Below are 20,497 nucleotides of genomic sequence, written 5' to 3'. Positions count from 1 at the left end.
TTAGATATTTTAGTTGGGATTTGTTTTGGGAAATTTTATTGGGAGTGCGGTGTAGTGTTGTCAAAATGGACCGTGATGATAGTGAGAGTACAACATCTTTGGAAGAAGAAAATACTGAGAATTTCTGTGATAATCCAACAAGAGATACCCTCGCTGAGGGATTAATGGGATTATTTAAACCTGCCATTGATCAATTGGATGAAAAAGTCAGAGCTACAAGGTAAATTCCCCTTTCATTTTATAACACTGCAATTCCACAGAGGTTCTTATCAGACTTTTCCTCGTGATTTACAAGAGTGTCTCAATTGGAACTCAAGGAACAACTAGATAGGTTGCATGACGAATTGAGGAAGATTCAGGAGACACAGAACACACCTCCAGAACTTGATGGTTATGTGAAGAAGTTGATTAATGTTAAGCACAAAGTTACAGTTGTCACGAACGTCCTTCAAGGTGCTCAGGATCGGCTCAATAGGTTGCATCAGCAAGTGGATAGGGAGAAGTTGAGGAGGAAGACCCTTCTAGATTCTGAGCTGGCAACTTCAGCTCCTCATTTGGGGACTTCCGGGACTTCTGAGACTGTGACGTCACCCAATACAAATTAATTTAGCATTCAATATTTCCTATATCTTTCCCGCGGAATCCGGCAAGATGGAAACGCCCTTTCTTACCCATTTAACACAAGAAGATTATAAGGTAAACAATTAATCTGTAATCTAGAATAATTCCTAAAAAAAAATATCTTATTGCAGTTTGTTTATGAAGCCTCTGAAGATAGTTTTCTCCTTCTGGACGCTCTCGAGGAGGATCTCCCACAGATTAGGCAGCAAAAGCCACTTTTCTGTGTGGAGATTGGGTCAGGTAGTGGTGTAATTGTCACTGCCCTGGCCAAGAGTCTTTCCTCATCTGCCCATTGCGTTGGAATCGATGTTAATCCATATGCTTGTAAGGTAATTATTTTCCATAAAAGTATTATAACACTTTCTGAATAAGCTCCACTTATACTGAATTTTAGGACACGCCCCTTTCGTAAAGAATGGTAGGGGGAGGCTTTGAACTTTCGCACACAAAAATGATGTTCAAGTTCAGTGATTTTTTCTGACTACCATGCAAACCGTATGGATTCTCCAACTATGCCAAAAAAATGTCTTACTTATAAGGTTCATAATCTCACCAAACAAAATCCCAGGAAATCCTTAGATTTTCCTCCAGAGGAAAATGAAAATTTAATGGCGATTTGTCCGATAGATGAATCAAGTTTCTATTATCGCACACGATTCACGCCATCATTGAACACCCCATTTTCACCGTAAATTTTGCACCGGACACTAAAAGTTGCACATCATTGTTTAAAGGGAACTCTAATCTACTTGATTAAACCATTTTTATAAGGAATAAAACATTTTAATATCACTTTTTTGGAACTTTTCTGAGAGATGTTTTATTGACATTAAAAACCATTTTTTTGCTTGATTCTACGAGAATTTCACTCCGGAAACGGTTAAATCTGATGAATACTTTCTTGAAAAGTCCAAATATCACCAAATTTACACGAATCAATAAGTTTTTAAAGCTAAAAATTGACTAAAACTCTGCAAGCGAGAAGACCACACAAGATTCCACCATTCCTCCACGGAGCCGGATATGCACAAAAACGTTTGAATGCGCATCATTGAAGATTTCTCTGTTCCTGCAGCTGCAGGAATCGGGATTTAGCACAGATATTGAGCTTCAGCAGGTTAACAAGCTAAAATTTTCACAAAACATCTTCTTACGGACAATTTCTTTTCTTTGTCATGCAAAACAACACAAAAGTGAGGTTATGTCAAAGATTGTCAAAAACCAGTTGTAAACTGTATGAGCTTATTGCAGATGTGATTCTTTCATTGCACATTCAGTTTGTGCAAGCTTGAAAAATATTTTTTTATCAAAGAAATGCAAAATTGCTTAATAATTACCCAACTGCAGCCTATTTGAGTCAAATTACTTCTTGTTTATCAACTTTACGATTTTTAAGTTTTCCTTTTTAGTGGTGGATCAAATCGGTAGATTACAATAGATGTGAATATGAGGGATCGCATCTAAAATGAAGTTTCTTGGAAAATGTGAGAGAAGCCATGTCTTCTATGTGCGATCGATGAATCTGAGTCAAGTTTGTGAATTTTGTTCCACCCACAAAAAGTGCCTGTTCAGCCTAAAATATTTTTACATATATCTGATTCCTAATAACCCTTCTACCCTCTGTGATAGTAGTTTTTCAGAAAAGTGATATTATTTCTGCACAATCGTATGAAATATTGCACAGCAAAATTACAGTTTTGGACCTGTTTTTAAATTTTGCTTCCTGAAACTAGGAAAAAAGGAGTAGACTCTCAATTTTTTCAGGAAAGATGGGATTTAAGGTTAGCTATTACAATATATAGCCATATGTGAGATTCATAAAGGAATATGGGAGAAATATGAAGTGTCTGAAGGTAGCGTATGTGCGAACGATCAAAGCCTCCCCCTATTTTTCACCTTTAGATGATTTATTTATTTATTATGTTTAACTACTTTAAGAACAGATTTATTATCAACAGGTACAAGAAATAACATTGAATAATATCTGTAAAAAAGAGAGAATTACCTAGGGTAAATTAAGCTAATTCAAAACCTGCTCTAAATGGAACCTTTTTGCTACTCCAAATGGAAACGTCATTGTTTTCACGGTAAATACGGCACTAAATCATTATATTAATATATTTTCTATACCACAGTTTCATTATTTAATTAATTTTTCTCCAAATAAAGCGAAAATCCATTCATATTCACAAATTTCGATTTGTTAATTTCTCAGAAAAATTAAAAGTGTACCTTTTCACCATCGAATTTTTCATCGATCGACCATGTTTTCCAATGAAAAACACAATAAATTGACTGTTGTTTATTCGTTTTATTTAACATTTATGTCATATTTCTGGCTAATTTTAGTTAAATTAAGTGCTAATCTTTATTGTTAACGGTACGTAAAATTTTCAAATGAAATAATTATCTATTTCGTGAAAAAAAAGGGTTTTTCTGAAGTGTCTGCAAATGCTTCAATAGGAAACCCCGGAAATATGATTTTTTGGAGAGATTTTCTTATTGTTTTAAATGGGAAATGAGAAAAGACCAAGAATAAGAACAAATCCTGCACTCAAGAGCAACTCAACAAGGTTTTGGAAGCCTTTCGTCGCAGTTTCACTTACACTGTTTGTCTCCAATTACAAACTTTCCCTTGTCTCCATTTGGATTAATATGTTTCCAATAGAAGCATTTTACTCTCGCGTATTTTTTTTTTGTATTTAAGAAGTTTTCAAATTATATCTAAAGAATTTTCACTAAACAGTAACATTCTAGAAGGGTCAAGGAACATATTTATGTAATTCTCCTCAGAAAGAATATGAACTTAATGTGTTGAATCTTCTGTCAAAGTTAAAGGGTCTGAAAATGGTTTTGAATTAGAACATTTACCCTATGCGAATGTGTTTTAGTTCTTCCCAAAGTTATTTTCCATTTAATATTTTTTTGTTTACTGGTTTTGAACTGGGTTAACTCTTTCGGGACCGTGGCATATCCAGCAAACCAATTTTACGATTTTTTGATTAGAAATATAAAAGTTTATAAAAGTTTACAAGAACTTATAATTTTTAAGCTTCCAAAAGAATTTATTTTTTTTAACGGTTTTAAATAATTATAAAAAGAAATTCCAGAGAATAGAGGAAGTGTGCCAAATTTCGGCCAGCTTCTAATTTTGGCCACTTTGAGTGTAATTTCGGCCATGGAAATAAATTAATTAAAATTATGTATGTTATCTTCGAATAGTCAATGAATTCATTTTGCTTTTAAATATTTATTCATTTTAGGATGTACAGTAGACTCTCTCAAATTCGGGAATTTGGGACCGAAATGTCACCCGAATTAGAGAGAAATTCGAGTGACAAACTTTTTGAAATGCAATTGCATGAAAATCCCTTAATAATGCAAAATTACATTAAAACTAAGACAAATCATGCTAAACTTGAGTATATTTGATTCATTTGATAATCATAATAAAACTTGAAAAATGACAACAAACTTTTTTCAAATGTAATTGATGCCCGAATTAAAAAGTAGCCCGATCTTAAAAGAGCCGAATTAGCGAGAGTCTACTCTACTTTGAGAAAAGGTTTACTATCAACAAAAATACAAAAATCATTGAATAATATCTGTAAAAAGAGAGAATTATGCGAAAGTGTTCTAGTTCTTTCCAAAGTAATTTTCCATTTAATATTTATTTTGCTTACTCCTTTATTGGTTTTGAACTGGTTTAACTCTTTCGGAACTTACGCAGCAAGACAATTTCACGATTTTTTTTTTATTAGAAATTTCAAAGCTTAGAAATTTATTGGACTCCTGCAAGAACTTACAGTGGCGGCTAAAATAATAGAATGACTTTGCAAAGCTTATATTTTTTTTAACTTATGTATTTTTTCCCAATTTGTTGATATAATTCTGAAGTAGAAATCTTCAAATTATTAGAATCGTATAATAAGGATTGTTTTGGCCACTAGAGGTCTCTATTAGGTGAGATTCTTAACAATCTCACCTACTAAGGTAAAGTACCCTTTATTCGACCGGTTCCTCTATTCGACCGGTAGATTTATTTATTCAATTTAATTATATTTGCTATAATATTTTGTGTATGATCTAACATTAATAGGTCAATTATTCTTTAAATAATACGAATCAGTGACAAATTCATAGAAATTGATGAAATTCACCATCAAATATTCAAAAATTGACCCACCGGTCGAATAGAGGAACCCGGTCGAGTAAGGGTACTTTACCTTATAATCCTAACAAAATTTCATGTCGTCCGATCGACCTCAAATTTGGCCAAAATGTGTTTCGCCACTTCCTGATTCCGAATATATATGTGGCTAAGTTACGTTCCCGGCCGGCAGCTCTTTGGAGCTTAATAGCTCCTAAACTAAAAAAGATATCGACTTGCGGTTTTCGGCAAAGGTTATATATCGGGTGAAAATTGCAACTTGGTGCATTGACCCCCCACCCCCCACCCCTCCTTCCGCCATTTTGAAGACCCCCCTTTTTTTGTTTTCTCAATAGCTCCGCCCCTATGGAATCGAGCGGGCTCAAATTTTAGTATGTTATAGCTGGGTCTTAGAGCTTTCCATCAATACCAAACTTAAGGTCCCCCGACCCCCCTGACCCGAGCTATAAGGGTCCAAAAAAAATTTCTTAAAATGGCCATAACTCCGGTTCTAATTGTCAGAATTTAAAAAATGGGGGCTTTTTGGAAAGCTCTCGTGAAATGCCACTTCCCCTTCTAACATCGCAAGTTCATAAAACCACCGCTAGGGGCGCTTTTTTTAAAAAGAAAATTTTTAAATCTTAAAAGTTAAATAACTCAAAAATTCCATTATGCATCGGGCTGAAATTTTAGTATGTTGTAGCCGTTGATTATACCTACCAAACAAAAAAAACCTTAAGTCGATCCATAACCCCTGACCCGAGCTATAAGGGGTCAAAGTTCGAACTTTGACCGGCCTCTATCTCCGGTTCTAATTAACATAGCGGCCTAAATTTTACCTTTTTGGTTTCGTCTCGATGAGCACTTTCAGATGGAAGTTCAAAAAGTCACCACAGGTGGCGCTGTGATAGCGTCAAAATTCATCGAAATTCAAAGTCACTTTTCTCAAAAACGGCATTGTGCAAGTTAATGAAATTTTAGTATGTTGTAGTCCAGTCTAGGACGTTTCCAAAATGGTGCGTATGCGCGCTGTGATTTCAATAGAACCGGAGATATGAGGGGTCAAAGTTCACGAAATTCAAAAAATCATATCTCCGATTCTATGTGACCGATTTTGATGAATGAGGGCTTAAACGAAAGATCTCACCAAATGCTACAACTTTCTAGAATATTTGAACTTCGTGGGACCAACACCAGGGGCGCCACAGTCGAAAAACCAATTTCAATATCACATAACCTCAATTATCTCGACTGTCGCTTAACCGATTTTGATGATTACTTCAACATAATTGTAGAGCACATTTGTCTCTACATTTCGTCCATACATCATTTTCCACTCAGACTACGCTATCACTCCGATTTTGCGGTTTAAGTGTGAAAAAATTGATTTTTTCCATAATAACGCTTTGAAATCATTCAGATGCCAATTTGACTGCCTCTACTCCACCAAGACCCTTAAAATAGGGTTTTAAATCGAAAGTCCCACAAAAGACAACAATTCTTTGATATAGTTGAAGTTCAACAAATGACTACTTGGGGAACTCTGGATGAAAAATGAGTTAAGAAACAAACCCATATATTTTTTATATATTTCACCCATATATCACTTTTGTGCCAGTTCATCCAAATCCTTGATATTTTGGTTTAAATACAAAATTTGTATAATTTCACGAATTTGATTCAAGATAACTGAATGGCGTCTCCCAACTTCAGCTCTAAATCGAATTTGCATGCACTCCGAGCTAGCTCACGTTAAGAATCTCACCTACATAAGCCGGTTAGGATTATCTGTCCCTTTTACATAGAATACGTCAAAAGTGAAATTCAGTTTGGCCAAAAAAAAAAAGAAAAAATGGAAAACTGTCATTTATGGTTTCTAAATATGGTTTTATTTAAACATATTCGATTTATAGAAAACATTCTTTAATTTAAATGAAAGTGCTCTTATACACGGTAAAAAATTTCGGCACATATTTGTTCCAAAATTAGCTCGTCCACGGACACCATAATTTGTGGCATAATTTTGTTCATTTTACGAGACTCAAAAAGATACCCAAAATTAGTAACAAATTTGTTCCAAAATGTAGCTCATCCACGGACACTGAAAATTTTTGGAACAAATTTGTACCTTCTAGGAGGAACAAAAAGATACCCAATATTAGTAACGAATTTGTTCCAATAAATAGCTCGTCTAGTATAAAATCGTATCCCTCGTCCTTTCACACTCAGTCACCCGTCACCGAAGCGAAGAGGACGCCAAATCTGTGGCAATTTTCGTGCTACATGGTTTCACTTTTTTAATTCGAGATTCCTTTCTCCTCCTGCTGCCAGCACTCGCATATGATTTCATCATGCACGCGTCAACACTCTTAAGTTGATTTTTATTTGATGTTCCTTATGAACTTTCGCCACCGAAATCCATCTCGACTGAAGTATAGGTCTTAACTGTAAGACGAAATCACTTACACGAATTTATTCCCGATAATGGGAACAAAAAGATTCCCCATATGAGTAACAATTTCGTTCCAAAAATTACTTCGTCCACGGACACCGAAAATTTTTGGAACAAATATATGTTACACATGTAGGAATAATATTATTATAAAAAAACTATGTACCAATTTGTCCCTAACAGTGGGAACAAAACAACCAAGTGCAACAAATTCTGTTCCAAATTTCAGGAACAAAATTTGTATAAAACGAAATCAACTCAAATTTGTAGACATTCCACTGCTTCAAAACGGTTCAAAAAGAAAACTCCAACAAAATTGTAACTGTATTTTGTAAAGAAACTGTAAAGAAAACTTTTTGGAACAAACAAATATCTTCTCTAGGTACAAATTGATTCCAAAAAAATTTGTTCCAAGGAAAACTTGCTCCAATATTTTGGTCAGTGTCCAAAAGTTTTTACCGTGTAGAGCGCGCATTTATCAAGCAAATGGGGTCATGTTTGTGGTCGTTGGAAAGGTCTTGGAATTTCCGACAAAACTAAACCGGTTCCAAGCAGTTTTGAATCGGTAATGAACCGGTTCATAACCGATAACTAATTTTTATCTGAAAATCAATCCTTTTACTTTTATAACTGTTTTTGGAGGATCTTTTAAGAGATTTATGAATCGGTTCAAATCGGATGAGAACCGGTAAACGGTAAATGATGCGAAAGTACTTTTGCAGTATAGCATCTAAGTCACGAGTTGGAGCATTTCGCAAAGCATGAAACGCTTTGCCACTCCTTTTAATAAGAACTTTTGGAAATTTTCTCATTTAATATGGGCATCATTTTTATGGTGTTCATTAAAAAAGTTAAATTTATTTTCTGCGTCTAATTGATAAAAATTAAATACAATTTATTTACCGTTTCACTAAAATTATGATTTCATTGATTTTGAATTTCTGATTCGAATTAGAGATTTTTATTTAAGTTTTTTTTTGTTTATTAGTGTATCTTGGTTTAACGGGTACAAATTAATTATTTTAAAATTGTGCATTAGTCTTAAAATGGGCGTGGCTTAAATTGTTCATGTAAGAAACTTATTCAGAGTTTCAGAGTGTATTGTAACGTTTCAAATTATTACTGATTTATTAATTGTAGGCCACCAAAAAGACTTCTTTGGTCAATGGAGCTTCTGTCGATGTGACTACAATGGATTTATTGAGTGGTTTTCGATCGAATTCAATTGATTTGCTTATTTTCAATCCTCCTTATGTTCCAACGGAGGCCGATGAGGAAGACTGCGAAGGTGGTGAGACTTTTTCTGGGTGTTTGGTAAAGTCTTGGGCAGGAGGGGAAGATGGATGTTCTACGGTGAATCGTCTATTGCCTACCTTGGTGGAGAAATTAGCTCCAGCCTCGGTGTTCTATCTTCTGCTCTTGCGCGAGAATAAACCCAAAGAGTGGCTTAAGACATTCCAGCAATTCGGCTTCTCAGGCAGCATCATCAAAGAGAGAAAAATTCGTGGAGAATATTTGTACATTCTCAAGATTGTGAGATGCAATTCAATAAAGTAATTATCATATTTTACGTGAAGAGTTTCTTTTATTTCAGAGAGTGAAAGTTGAATGCGCGTTTTTTGCGAGGATTTGAATTTTTGTGGGAAATTTTGAAATGTCAGAGTTTGCGCGCCCAAAAGGTGACAACGGCGTCCGTAAACAAAAAATCTTTGGTTTTGTGTGGTAATAAAGGTGTGATTATTTAGTGAAGATGTCGAAAACAAGAGGAGGAAAGGGCAAAGGTGGAAAGAAAGACAGTGCTGAGAGCTGTGAGGTGTTTACGAGGCTAAAGGGAGAGACGCGGGTCTGCTTCCTCGATAAGGAATTATTTGAGGTTAGGGAAGGAGTTGAGACAGCCGGTCAGTTGGATGTGATTTCCCTGAAGAATCCCTCAACGCTCAAGGCATCGAATTATATTGTTTCTGGAGATGGGAAGAGTATCACGGAATTGCTGCAGTTCTGTCAGCCACATCGTTCCTGGTTCATTGACGAATCCATCCAGGCGGATGGGAATGTTTACTTAACCACTCAGATTGACCCTCTTTTCCTGATTCTTCCCTACCTTGTGGAGTCCTGCAGTGAGATGGCATCTCCCCTGGACAGTTTTCTCGTTGATCAGGACTTTCCGGATATCTTTCGGTTGCAGAAAATCGTCACGGAGAAGCAAATGGATAGAGTAAGAAATTTCAGGAGCTTCTGAACCTTCCAAGGAATAATTTCAAAATAATTTTTAGATCTCAGATCTCAAGGGGAATGGAATTGTCAAGGGATTCAAGTACAATGAAGAAAAAACGCTCGATTGGTTGACCCAAAAGTGCCAAAGAGTCACAAAAGTCCTCCGGGACAAGAAGATTTTTGTTGGTCAGGGAGCAATGTCTGCCACTTTCATATCTCCAGATGCCATCAATGAGACTGAAGATGCTATGAATTACCTGACTTATGCCTTTTCAATTGTCTCTGACTACATCTCTGAAGACTTGAGTGGGCTGCTGAAGAAGAAATTGGGAATAGAGGATAAAGTCGCAGCAAGTGTTAAGAGGAAGTCATCAAAGACTCTCCAGGACACCACTGGGAAGAAGGTGAAGAAGGAAAATGACGAAAATGCCTTCGCTGAGACGGATCTGGTGAAGGAGAAGGCACCGGAAGTGAAACTGACGACCAAGGAAAAGGCCCTGGCCAAAGCAGCAACTGGCACCAAGAGTATAATGTCATTTTTCAAGAAGAAATAAACTAAACATTTTATTTTGTGTAACGTTTTATCGCCTTTAAACACTTTTTTCTTTTCATGAAATAAACAAATGTTAGTATCTCAAATAACGATAAAATTATTATTTAAAAGAAATATTGGTTTATCTACGGACAGTCGGGACTTGTTTTACTCTTTATTTCGCAGGGAGATTGTATTGGACTTACTGAGTAAACTCTGCTAAAGAGATTTTAGGCCACGCCCATTTCAGGGTGTGGCTAAGAGTTTCATAAATGAGTAGCCAATATATCCTTGTAGCATGATGAAAATTGCTTGACATGTTTAATTTTTGGATTATTGCTATATATATATTTTTTGTTTGACCAATAAGATTACTTTCACAAATTTTAGGTTATGTTAAACATAACCTAAAAAAATTAAGACGTTTTTGTGCTAGAAAACGTAGCATGACAGAGGTTTTTTTTTATCAATGACATCAACAAAATAAAAAGATTACTGGCCCAGAAGCTCTTTAAATTTACAATGTTTAAAAAAATTAACCTCAAAAACTTTACAGAACTCATCAGTTTAAAATGCTTCTGAACTTTGTTTTAATTTTCGAAGAAAGATTTTTTATTTGTGTAGGAAAAAACGTATTTTTCATTGCGTTTGGGAAGTTTTTTTAGGGAATGTTTTTTTTCCTTTTTTAAGGTTAGATTCTACATAACCTTACATTCTAGAATGGACCACAAATTTTTTAGGAATTAGAGGACATTTTATTTTTTCAAAAACAAAAGAATTTACTATAAACCATTTTGTAATTGAATATTGGAAATATTTAAGTATTTTCAAAGAAATATTTTATTTTTTTAAAAATGTTTTACTGCACCGTAAACAGCATTGTTCGATTTGTAATAAGTTTTAGAGAATTTGGCCGTTAGGAAACGCAGTAACAGTTAGACTAATGTCCTAGACACACTAACGACTTAAGCCGAGAGACGACTTAGTGGAAAATGATTGAAATGTAGTTTAACCATTATTTCTAATATAATTACACTAAGCCGTCTCTGGGCTAATCCTCGAGTCTGTCAAGGCCCTAAGATTCGAGAAAATGTTCTTAGAATCAAATCTTGGCTCCGTTCATAATCTTTTTATTATTATTTTATTTATTTTTTTTAATATTAAACCGAAAGAAAATGTCTGAATAACAGATTTCAGATTTTTAGAGCAGAAATAGTCCTGAAATATGTTTTGTTTATGCCACGACTCCATTATTAGACAGGTTTTGGATTTTTAACATAAAGCTCATACGCTGATTTTTTTATTTATAAAATACAAAAGAATTCTGTTCGTTTTTGTACTGAAAATAAAAAAAAAATAATAATGAAAAAGAAAAAAAGGGGCGTGACCTAAAGTTTTTGGGCGGAGTTTACTCAAAATGTCCATTACTCTCGTCTAGAGATATAAAGATTAAAGTAAGGCCATCCGTGGGAAACCCTGAAGAATTTTGGAGGGGTAGTCAATTTTTTTTCTTAAAATTTTTTACAAAGATTTCTCTTATTTTTCTAAATTGTGTCTTAGTTTGATGACTATACAAATTAGGCTCTTTACAAATTGCACATTGGAGTTCAACTTGTTAGTAAACTTTGTATAATTTTATAATAATTAAATTATGTGCATTTTTCTTTTATTTACTGACTACCCCATTTTACAAAAGGAGAGTTTTTCTAAAAAGTCAGGTAACTTCTATCTCCGACGTCTTCTGAAGGCTATATTTAAACTAGTTTAATAAACAGATAGAAAGAAAAAGATAAAATGATCCCATCATCCAAAAAAATTAAAAAAAAAAAAACAGTAAAGTTCATGTCCAGGAAGGGACGTGATTCAGGTCAAGGAGGAAGTGAAAAACACTGACTAGAAAATGATGTTATAAATGCTTCTCTGTGGATTCAAAAGCGCATTGCTTCATCCACGTCTCTCCTGGCGGGAATGTGTCCCACAATCTGGGGCAGATGATTTGACCTGCCATTGTATGATGAATTTTCGGGCTTGTAGTCAAAGTATCGACGACTGGACAGACGCATCTCGTTCAGAATTTCCGTATGGAGGGGCTTTCTGGACATTGGTGGTGGCATGAAGATGCTCATGTCATCGCTAAGCTTCCTAGCATCTCGCTTCCTTTCGTAATTCTCTAGGGAATCTTCTACAGCCGTGGGGCTGGGTGTAGGACTCGAAACTGCTCCATCTGGATCAGCTCTGGCCTGTATGGAAAATTTCTCAATGTTGGCTATCACAGAAAATGTGAAAAGTTTTCCAATACTCACGGTGTTGACTTGCCATTCAGGTGGCAAACTCGTGCAATTTGGGCTATTCTCTTCCAGAGAGAACATCCTCAATTGCTGCCGAATTGATGCCTTCTCTCTGGCGCGCTTCTTCTGAAACTCCTCTTCAACTCTTCGCATGGCTTCTAGTTCACTGAGACGCTGAGCTTCCTTCTGTTCAGCTTCCTTGGAGAGCTTTTCAGCCAGTCGACGTCGTTCAATTTGACGCACTGTGCTTTGGAAGGTGAAGCGATGATTCTTAGACTTGCTAGTCTTTACTGGTGGCTGAAATAAAAATAAAATGATTTGATTTGCGCCTAAGTGATAGAAATTTATCTATGGAGACTAATTGCTCAATTGAAATAGGTAATTGGCAGTGGGAAAAAACGGACAAAACGATTGTGTATGTACACTAAATTATGACTAGGTCCAGGTTCCTTTAGAAATATGTGAAAAAGCGTCTTCTAAACATTCATAACATTCTTAAGAGACATGCTACGGGAAGGATAAGTAGAATTTTTTTCTACAAACTGCATCCTTTGTGTCTTTTTTGAGCTAGAGGAATAGGAACTTTAGTTAGATCTTAGCTTCGGATATATGCTTTTGTTGCTATAATTCACGAATTGATCAACTGATTAAATGAAAGGTCAAAAAGGTCCTTTGACTGGTAATGAATTTACTAGAGCCTATATGTTGTACACAGGTTGTCTATGCAAACGATGCAAACTATGTGAACTATGCGAAGCATTCGTCCATATACTTCAGTAACCTTGAATTATTCCTTTAAGCGGTTTTTCAAGGGCGAATGTAAAATAACCATTGAGTTCATGATGCTCATCTAATTTGAGCGAATTGGATTTATTGGAAATGTTTCTTATCTGCAGACGAGACAAAACCGATTCTAACTGATTGTCTAAAGATAGGAAGCTAGTGTTCCTTCCGAAAACGCCAGTGGAAGTTTATATCAACTTAGGGGAAAAACTTCTCTCTTGCATAAGAAAGCTTTCAGCGTGCAGTACGCTTTCTCAATAGTTACAGTTTTTTTATGCTACTTGATTATGGAAAAATTGATTTTACTCTCGAATATACTGGACCTAGGTCTTCACTAGGGTGTTTCAAAAATTCTTTTTTTTTAAATTTCTTTTTGCCCCGGCCTGAAAATTGTTCTATATGATGAGACAATAAAATGCTTCTTAGACAAGAATAAGATTGGACGCCGTTTAGAGGCGGCTCAACGGCAATCTATGTAGTGAAAAATCACGAAAAATTCACAAATTCGCCAGGAATAAATTTCTCTGCGGAAGACTATTGAGAATTTCTTCTCAATATTTTAGAGGAACATTGCTCATTTAGTGGACAATGTTTCTGCAAAATCTCATTGAGATCGGATAAGAAATAGATTTTGAAAAAAAAAAACAAAAATTCGTGAGTTCAAAATGTTCAGAAATTAAAATATACCAACTCACATATTCGCTTCGCATTCATGTTCTAGTGATCAGAAATTAATCAATGAGGGCTTGTTGGAAAGCTATTGAGTTATACTACAAATTTAAGAACATACCAAGTTTGGAAAATTACCGCTAGGTGGCTCACATATAAAATTTCACTAAAAATCACCAAAATTTTACCCTAGAGTTGGTCACTTGAAAATTCATTTACAGAAAACGTAACAAAACATTGAGGTGCTGTCACCTCAATTCAACGGTCAACGGTCAAGATTAAGCTTAAAATTGTTTACGATTGAACTTCGCGTGATTTCAAGCGCATTTACCGTTTTCTGATTGAGCTGTGCGTGATTTTAAGCGCATTCTTAACCATTTTATGATCTTGCTGTGCGTGTTTAAAACGCGATTATGGATAGCGTTTTATGCTTGTGCTGTGTGTGTTTTGCAAACGATTCTAGGTATGGTTTTTACTAGCGCTGTGTGTTTTTTTACACACGAGTTTAGAGAGCGTTTAAAAAATAAAAAAATAGAAAATTAAAAGAATTATAAAAAAAAAACCTGAAAGAAAGGTCTTTGGTTAAAGATTTTCCTCCAAGAAGTACCAGAATAACGCCAAATATATTGATTCGCTGATAGCCTAAGTTACTTAATAGATGCTTAAATTTCGGTTTGAAACGGTTGAGTATTTTTAGACATGAAAAATCGGTTACGTAAGGTACTTATGATTTACTGATGTCGAAGCGGAACCTATCTTAAATGGCAAAGCGATGTTAACTGATCCTCTGAACAATTTTTGGCTATTATGTAGTATTCTAGCCTTTTTTCGACATTTCTTATACAGAAGGCTGGGTTAACAACTGTGGGATAGGTCCCACGCTCTACAGTATTAAATTAAACTACTGAGAATTCGAAGTAACCGAATCCGTTTAAATACTTTCTTCTTTTTGTACTTTTCTTTACTTACAGTCCACGATGCAGGAGAATCTTGCAGATTCTCTCTGTGATTTGATGAAGTTTCCTCTTCTCGTTTCACCGGTGGAGTCTTCTCGCTGACTGAGTCACTTTTGGCCACAGTTCGATGAGGTAAGTACATAAAGTGCTTTCCACCAGCTAAGTAACTGAATGATGGAGGTTGCATTGATGGAACAATATTCATAGGGGGTGGAATATCTTTCTCAATATCCTCCTGAAAAAAAAATATCCGGAGACAATTTAGTTTTTATTGGTTTTTAATTTAGTGCTTAGAAGTTTTACCTGATCAGAAATTGAAGGTAAGGGATTCTTTTCAATTGAATTTGGTGCTGAACGACTTAGGAACCAATTGTCGTTGCGATAGGGTGATATGTCCATTTGTCCAGGATCACTGTTGCCATTGAAGGCACCAGAGACAGTTCTTCTCAGTCTCTGGAGACTGTTGAAGGATTGCTTGTCGACTTTGTCACTGTAGATGCTACTTTCGCGTGGCAGGGAGAGACTGAAAGCATGTTTCTGCCCTATATCATCCTTTTGGGCTTTTTCTTTCAGTTCATCTCCATCTGAACTGCTCTCTTCACCTAGGTCCTGCTGAGGGGTCCAAGGTGAGAGAAATGGTCCTAATTTTTGTTCCTCATTAGTGGCACTGTTGACGTTAATGGGTGATGTGTCGGTTAGTTCGAGGAGTCCGGCATCACCAGAGATTCCACTGTCACCACTCTTGTTGTCTGGCAAGCCTGGAATTGGTTCACGATAGATTCGCTCAATTCTCTCCTCATTGCGGGACTAGAAAGAGATTTTTTTTTGTGGGGAGATAGAAAGTTTTTGTTTAAGAAGAAGTTCTACATGAATATGAGGTTTTAGAAGTGTAAGGGGGTGACTTACTGAAGTGTCTGGAGGACGATCACTTAAACTAAAGTTGTCGGGCTTTTCAATTTTCCACGGATTGAATTCCCTTTCTGTTGGATCATTGGCTGGAGTTAGCATTCTCCAGGCGGCTGCTGGACTAAATCTTGGGATTTCAAATTGTTTTTTGGGCAGTGTTGGACGCAATTGTAGGGAAATTCCGTCTGTTTCATCATCTCCTTTGGCTAGATCTTGCAGCATATTTTCTTCAGCATCTGAAGACATTGCAGATTCTGAGGAGTCAGTTAGACGTGGTCGACGCTTCAGATTGAGGATACTTTCGGCAAAGATGTCAATGGCTTCATTTTCGACTTTTTCCAGGTTCATATCGGGGAGTTTTGAACTCTGAGGGTCACCCATGCCGAAGTAGAACGTCTTGGGGGCGACTTTTTCGGTTTGGGGCTGAGCTGGAGGGGGATTTGGTTGAGTTGGTGGCTTGGGAATTGGGGTTTCAGGTGCAGGGACTTTTATTGTGATTTGCTCCTTTGGTTTTGCCACAATTTTCTGTTCCATAATTCCTGGAGACATCTTCTTCTGGGGCATATGGTTCCCTTGATTTTCTTTGGCCGGAGATTTCACATCAGTCGTCTTGAGGGATTTCTCACTTGTTTGCAGCTTAACTGCCATTGAGCGTCTCCTTGTGGCTTCTTGCAATTCCTTCTGGAAGTCATTGCCTACGACCTGAGGCGGTTGCGATGCTCTTCGGGCTTTTGACTTGGTCAGAGGTGATGATGGGGCAGCTTTTGCTTTGGAAGTGGTCTTCAGATCAAACTCCTTGCCATCAGAGAGCTTTCTGAAGGTATTTGGTGGTGGTCCTTGCTTACTCTCTTCCTTCTTTCGGCTCAGCAGGAGGCTCAAATCGAAGGATTTTTCTCTCCTGTACTGAGGCATTGGGAGCAATTGGATTTTGGACTTGGCTGATGATGCTTGAAAATCGGGCTGTCTCAAATTGATGTCATCTGCAAGTGAAATTGATTTGCTTGAAATATCTAATTTGGGAGAGTGTGGGATTGAATTTCTTTATTAAGAGTCAGAGTGGTATATCGTTTAATTAATGATGCGAAAATCATCAGAATGAATATGCAAGAGATTGAAAATTTAAATCTTGATTGGTAAGGTTTCGGTTTCTAATAGAAATTTTACTTTATAAATTTTCTATTTAGGATTTGACTGGTAAATTTTATTTTATAATGGAGACCTTATGACTTTTAAAATATAGTTATAATAGAAAAGTGAAATTGTCTAGGGTAAGTGTGCCAAATTTCGGCATAGTTGCATGCAAGCGCCAAAGTCACAAGTTTGAAATGTAATATTTTAAATACAAATTGATTTTTTTAAAATTCTTTCTTCTGAAAGAGTGTTGCTTGGAAACTTGTAAAGAGTTTACCGTCTTTATTTACTCTAAAATCGTTCTTAATACATTTTAAAATGAATAAAAATGCAAGGGGTTATTCAAGTTTGGAATACCGACACATTTTACCGTCAGAATCCACAGAATCCAAGGAATCACTCATAAGATTCTGATAGAATCTGAAATAATATTCATTCAAGAATCACTGGAATCAAATTAAAACGGAAATGGAATAACTAAAATCAAATGGAATCACAGAATCATCCTTTCCTAAAACTCCGCGATAAACAATGATAAGCCAAAGTAAATACATTACAGATTCCTATCATTTTCTTTTTAATAACTTTAACTAAAACAACAATTGTGAAATATGTCTCATTTGAAGAGAAATATGATTTCGCCTGTGGAAGATGCAAGATAAAAGACCCAAGTTAGCAAATGCGGTTAAGGCGGACCCCCGGGATACCAAGAATAAAATCGTTAACGATGAGGCACTACATTTTATCCTATGTTCAGTATTTTACACAGTTGAGTTGCAAATTCTTTAGGATTGATAAGAGGCTCTATTTAGAGTCAAGGGTGCAACAAGGATTTTAGCAATAGGGCACCCAAATTAGAGAACTATCCCCTACGCAGAAATCGTTTTTTGAACGCAAAGAACATGAGTTTTCTCAAAAAATTTGAAAAATATAAGCCGAATTATTGTGAATTTGAGCTTATTTAAAAATCAATAAAAGGAAAAGAGAAATCCACTTACGATCTATTTTTTTTTTCGAGGAAATCACTGTGCCAATTTATACGATTTTGTCGAATTTAGACAGAGGGTACAAAAGCATTTTCATAGATCTGAGTACCTTACTGGAAATTATTTTTTGAAACTAAGGATCAAAACGATATTCTTAGACACCAAAACGGATACTTTTGGACTTTATAAACTTTATATGCTTGAAAAATCAGAATAAATTAAATTGTAATCCGATTTTTATTATTTTAAACGGTTCCGACAGCACATAATCAGATTTAATTGATTTCTAAAAATAAATGTTAACTTTTTTGTTTTAAGGCAATGAAATTAAAAGCACCTTCCGTTTTTTTTTAACTTTCATAAGAAGATTTCGATAAGATTTCTGATTAAAATTCACGTCGTTTCTTGATGATATCAAATTATTTTAAAAATGAAAATACAAAAAAATTCACATGGAAATTCTGATAAAGCAAAATTAATTTTTTACGTGTTTAAGATCAAGAATTTAATTTAAATTCAATTTTTCGGCGTATTTCGTAAGCTTAAAGTTTCCTAAAGCCACCAAGAAGGCTTTTCCTTGAAGAAAATCGCGGGAAATTTTGATCAAAAACGGACTGAAAAATGATGTTAATTAGAGTCTCAAATATTTTTTTTCAAAAATTTTAAATCTAATCCCATTTTGATTATTTTGAGGCCTAATGTGAAAATCTTTATACCTACATATTTCCTAAAAACTTCTTCCAGGTTCTCTAAAAAAAAATCCTATTTTGAAGATCTTTAAAATTAGATGTTGCGCTTTTTGTATATTTTAGCGATTTTTATTTCCTACTAATTTTTAATCTAAATTAAATGATTTTGTGTTTTTTGAAAAACTTGGAAAAACTTGAGGAGAAATATATTGAATTGAAAGAAAAAAAATTAACAAGAAACATTTCAAAACCGAAAATGCGTCTTGTGTGAAAATGACCTAAATCAAAAATCTAAAATAAATCTTAGTGTTTTATAATTATTTTAAGTTTTATACTTTCATGTTTTTTATTCTTTTTATGTTTAATTTTAATTGTTTAGTTTCAGAATTGAATAGAAATTCTAATTTTGAAATATGTAGTACTAAAGAAGGCCGACTGGATAAAATTAAGCCCATAAATACAAAACATTTAAAAAAAAACGGTTCATGGGGGTACCTTTGGGGCAGGGGCCCTATCAACATTCAAAAATTGGAGATATTACTAATTGCAGTAAAATATATGAATATAGCTCAACATTGTAGGTAGATCAATCTTCAATCTTTTCATTTGAAGCGACGAATTGTGACAGAAACAAAAATTTAATTTGCTCCAAAAACAAACGAAATCGGTCGTATTATCCAAAATCTGCAATTAGATAAATTCGAAGAATTCTGGGATAAACAGAATCACAGAATGGAATAATTAAGAATCACGGAATACCGAATTGAATTATTAAGAGAATCACACATTTGGAATCATTAGAATATTATTGGAATCACATGGAGTAAACGGAATATGGACACAAATTTTCGATCTTGAGTAATCCCTTGTAAAAATGTAGACATAACTGTGGTGCCCTATTTCGGCCACCTTCGTTCTCATAGTTCCTTGACCTTCGGGAATTCTTCAAATGACTTTTTCACGTCTTCTCGTTTGTGAAAGCTATACATTTTTTTGTTATTCTTTTGCATTGTATAATCTCTAAGAGTATGTAAAAATTAAAAATTTATGGAAATTCAAGGAACAAAACGGTGGCCGAAATTGCAAGCTGGCCGGAATTTGGCACACTTACCCTATTTATTGAAATTAATCAATGTTTGCTTACCTTGAGCCGGTCGACTGTCCCTTAAGTACTTGTTTCTCCTGTCCATAAAGGGTTTCCTAAAGTGCATATCCGAAGCTTCAGTTGCCAGCTTCGGTGGATTTCCATTCTTTTTGCTGGACTCTGCTTTTGTTTTGAAGAGTCTCAGTTTTCGTGGTTGCTGCTGATGCTGCAGCTGAGGCGTTGGGATTGGCATCTGCTCAATCTCCTGCCTGGGTTTCCATCCAAAACGACTTGGATCGTATTCATATCCAGGTCGATTAGGGACATTTGGGGGTGCTTTTTTCTTGCGTCCTTTGGGAAATTTTGCCTGAATATTGCGATTCTGATTGAGAAGTTCCTCTTCGGAGAAGCGTAAATCGGGTTCTGAACCAAAACGCTTGTAATTCATCTCCTGGGCGGCATAGTTTCTTCCACTTGGCACCATTTCGAGTTGTGTATGATGCCTCTGAAGGGCTCCGGGTTTGTATTTCATCTCATGGTGATGCGTTGGGGAGGAAATGCTACGGGACCGATGGACTCCACTGCCTATGGCTCCGATAGATTCCCTTCGGCCGGTTAGGGTTCCTCCAGAATGGAGGATGACACCGTTATTTGTTGGTCGCAGACGGGAGGTTTCTGTGAGATCTGGGAGTACTTTAATTTGCTGCTGGTAGGAAGGTTGTGGCAGGGAGTGATGCCATTTTTCCTCAATGTCCGGAGTATAGTGAGCTAAACTATTGGAATTTCCCATCTTGATTGATTTTGAACGTCTTTCTGTGCCACAATCTATCGAATCTGAGGAAGAAAATAGAAAGCATAACTTTACTTTTTTTCAGGTATTTATTAGTTAAATACAAAAAAATCATAATATGGTTAACTACAAATCTAGTTTCTATGAGCAAAAACAGTCATTAAGATGATGCTATTAGTGAAATTTGGTATCTTCGAGAGAGGCTTGATATTTCGGAAATTTTTACTCTCGATTTCTCAGCGAATT

General features: G+C 35.6%; 4 protein-coding genes across 4 annotated transcripts; 3 read left to right on the top strand and 1 right to left on the bottom strand.

The window, feature by feature from the left end:
- Nucleotides 1-5: 5 nt before the first annotated feature.
- LOC129798874 (SNAPIN protein homolog) lies at nt 6-605 on the top strand. Its single transcript, XM_055842335.1, has 2 exons — nt 6-220; nt 296-605. The coding sequence occupies exons 1-2, from the start codon at nt 66-68 to the stop codon at nt 603-605; spliced, it is 465 nt and encodes a 154-aa protein (XP_055698310.1). The 5' UTR covers nt 6-65.
- A 32-nt stretch (nt 606-637) lies between these two features.
- Nucleotides 638-8,793, top strand: LOC129798871 (methyltransferase N6AMT1). The gene is made up of 3 exons (XM_055842330.1): nt 638-696; nt 753-950; nt 8,364-8,793. The coding sequence occupies exons 1-3, from the start codon at nt 652-654 to the stop codon at nt 8,778-8,780; spliced, it is 660 nt and encodes a 219-aa protein (XP_055698305.1). The 5' UTR covers nt 638-651; the 3' UTR covers nt 8,781-8,793.
- An 81-nt stretch (nt 8,794-8,874) lies between these two features.
- On the top strand, nt 8,875-10,076 carry LOC129798869 (ribonuclease H2 subunit B). Its single transcript, XM_055842328.1, has 2 exons — nt 8,875-9,438; nt 9,497-10,076. Exons 1-2 carry the CDS (start codon nt 8,974-8,976, stop codon nt 9,989-9,991), a joined length of 960 nt encoding a protein of 319 aa, XP_055698303.1. The 5' UTR covers nt 8,875-8,973; the 3' UTR covers nt 9,992-10,076.
- LOC129805258 (uncharacterized) lies at nt 8,937-20,251 on the bottom strand. Its single transcript, XM_055853456.1, has 6 exons — nt 19,522-20,251; nt 15,572-16,551; nt 14,969-15,472; nt 14,679-14,900; nt 12,273-12,554; nt 8,937-12,209 (listed from the first exon to the last, which is right to left on the bottom strand). The coding sequence occupies exons 1-6, from the start codon at nt 20,249-20,251 to the stop codon at nt 11,898-11,900; spliced, it is 3,030 nt and encodes a 1,009-aa protein (XP_055709431.1). The 3' UTR covers nt 8,937-11,897.
- Between the last annotated feature and the right edge of the window lie 246 nt (nt 20,252-20,497).

The sequence above is a fragment of the Phlebotomus papatasi genome, chromosome 1 (assembly GCF_024763615.1).
Source record: "Phlebotomus papatasi isolate M1 chromosome 1, Ppap_2.1, whole genome shotgun sequence".
Taxonomy (NCBI): Eukaryota; Metazoa; Arthropoda; class Insecta; order Diptera; family Psychodidae; genus Phlebotomus; species Phlebotomus papatasi.
This window is presented reverse-complemented; position numbering and strand designations above follow the sequence as displayed.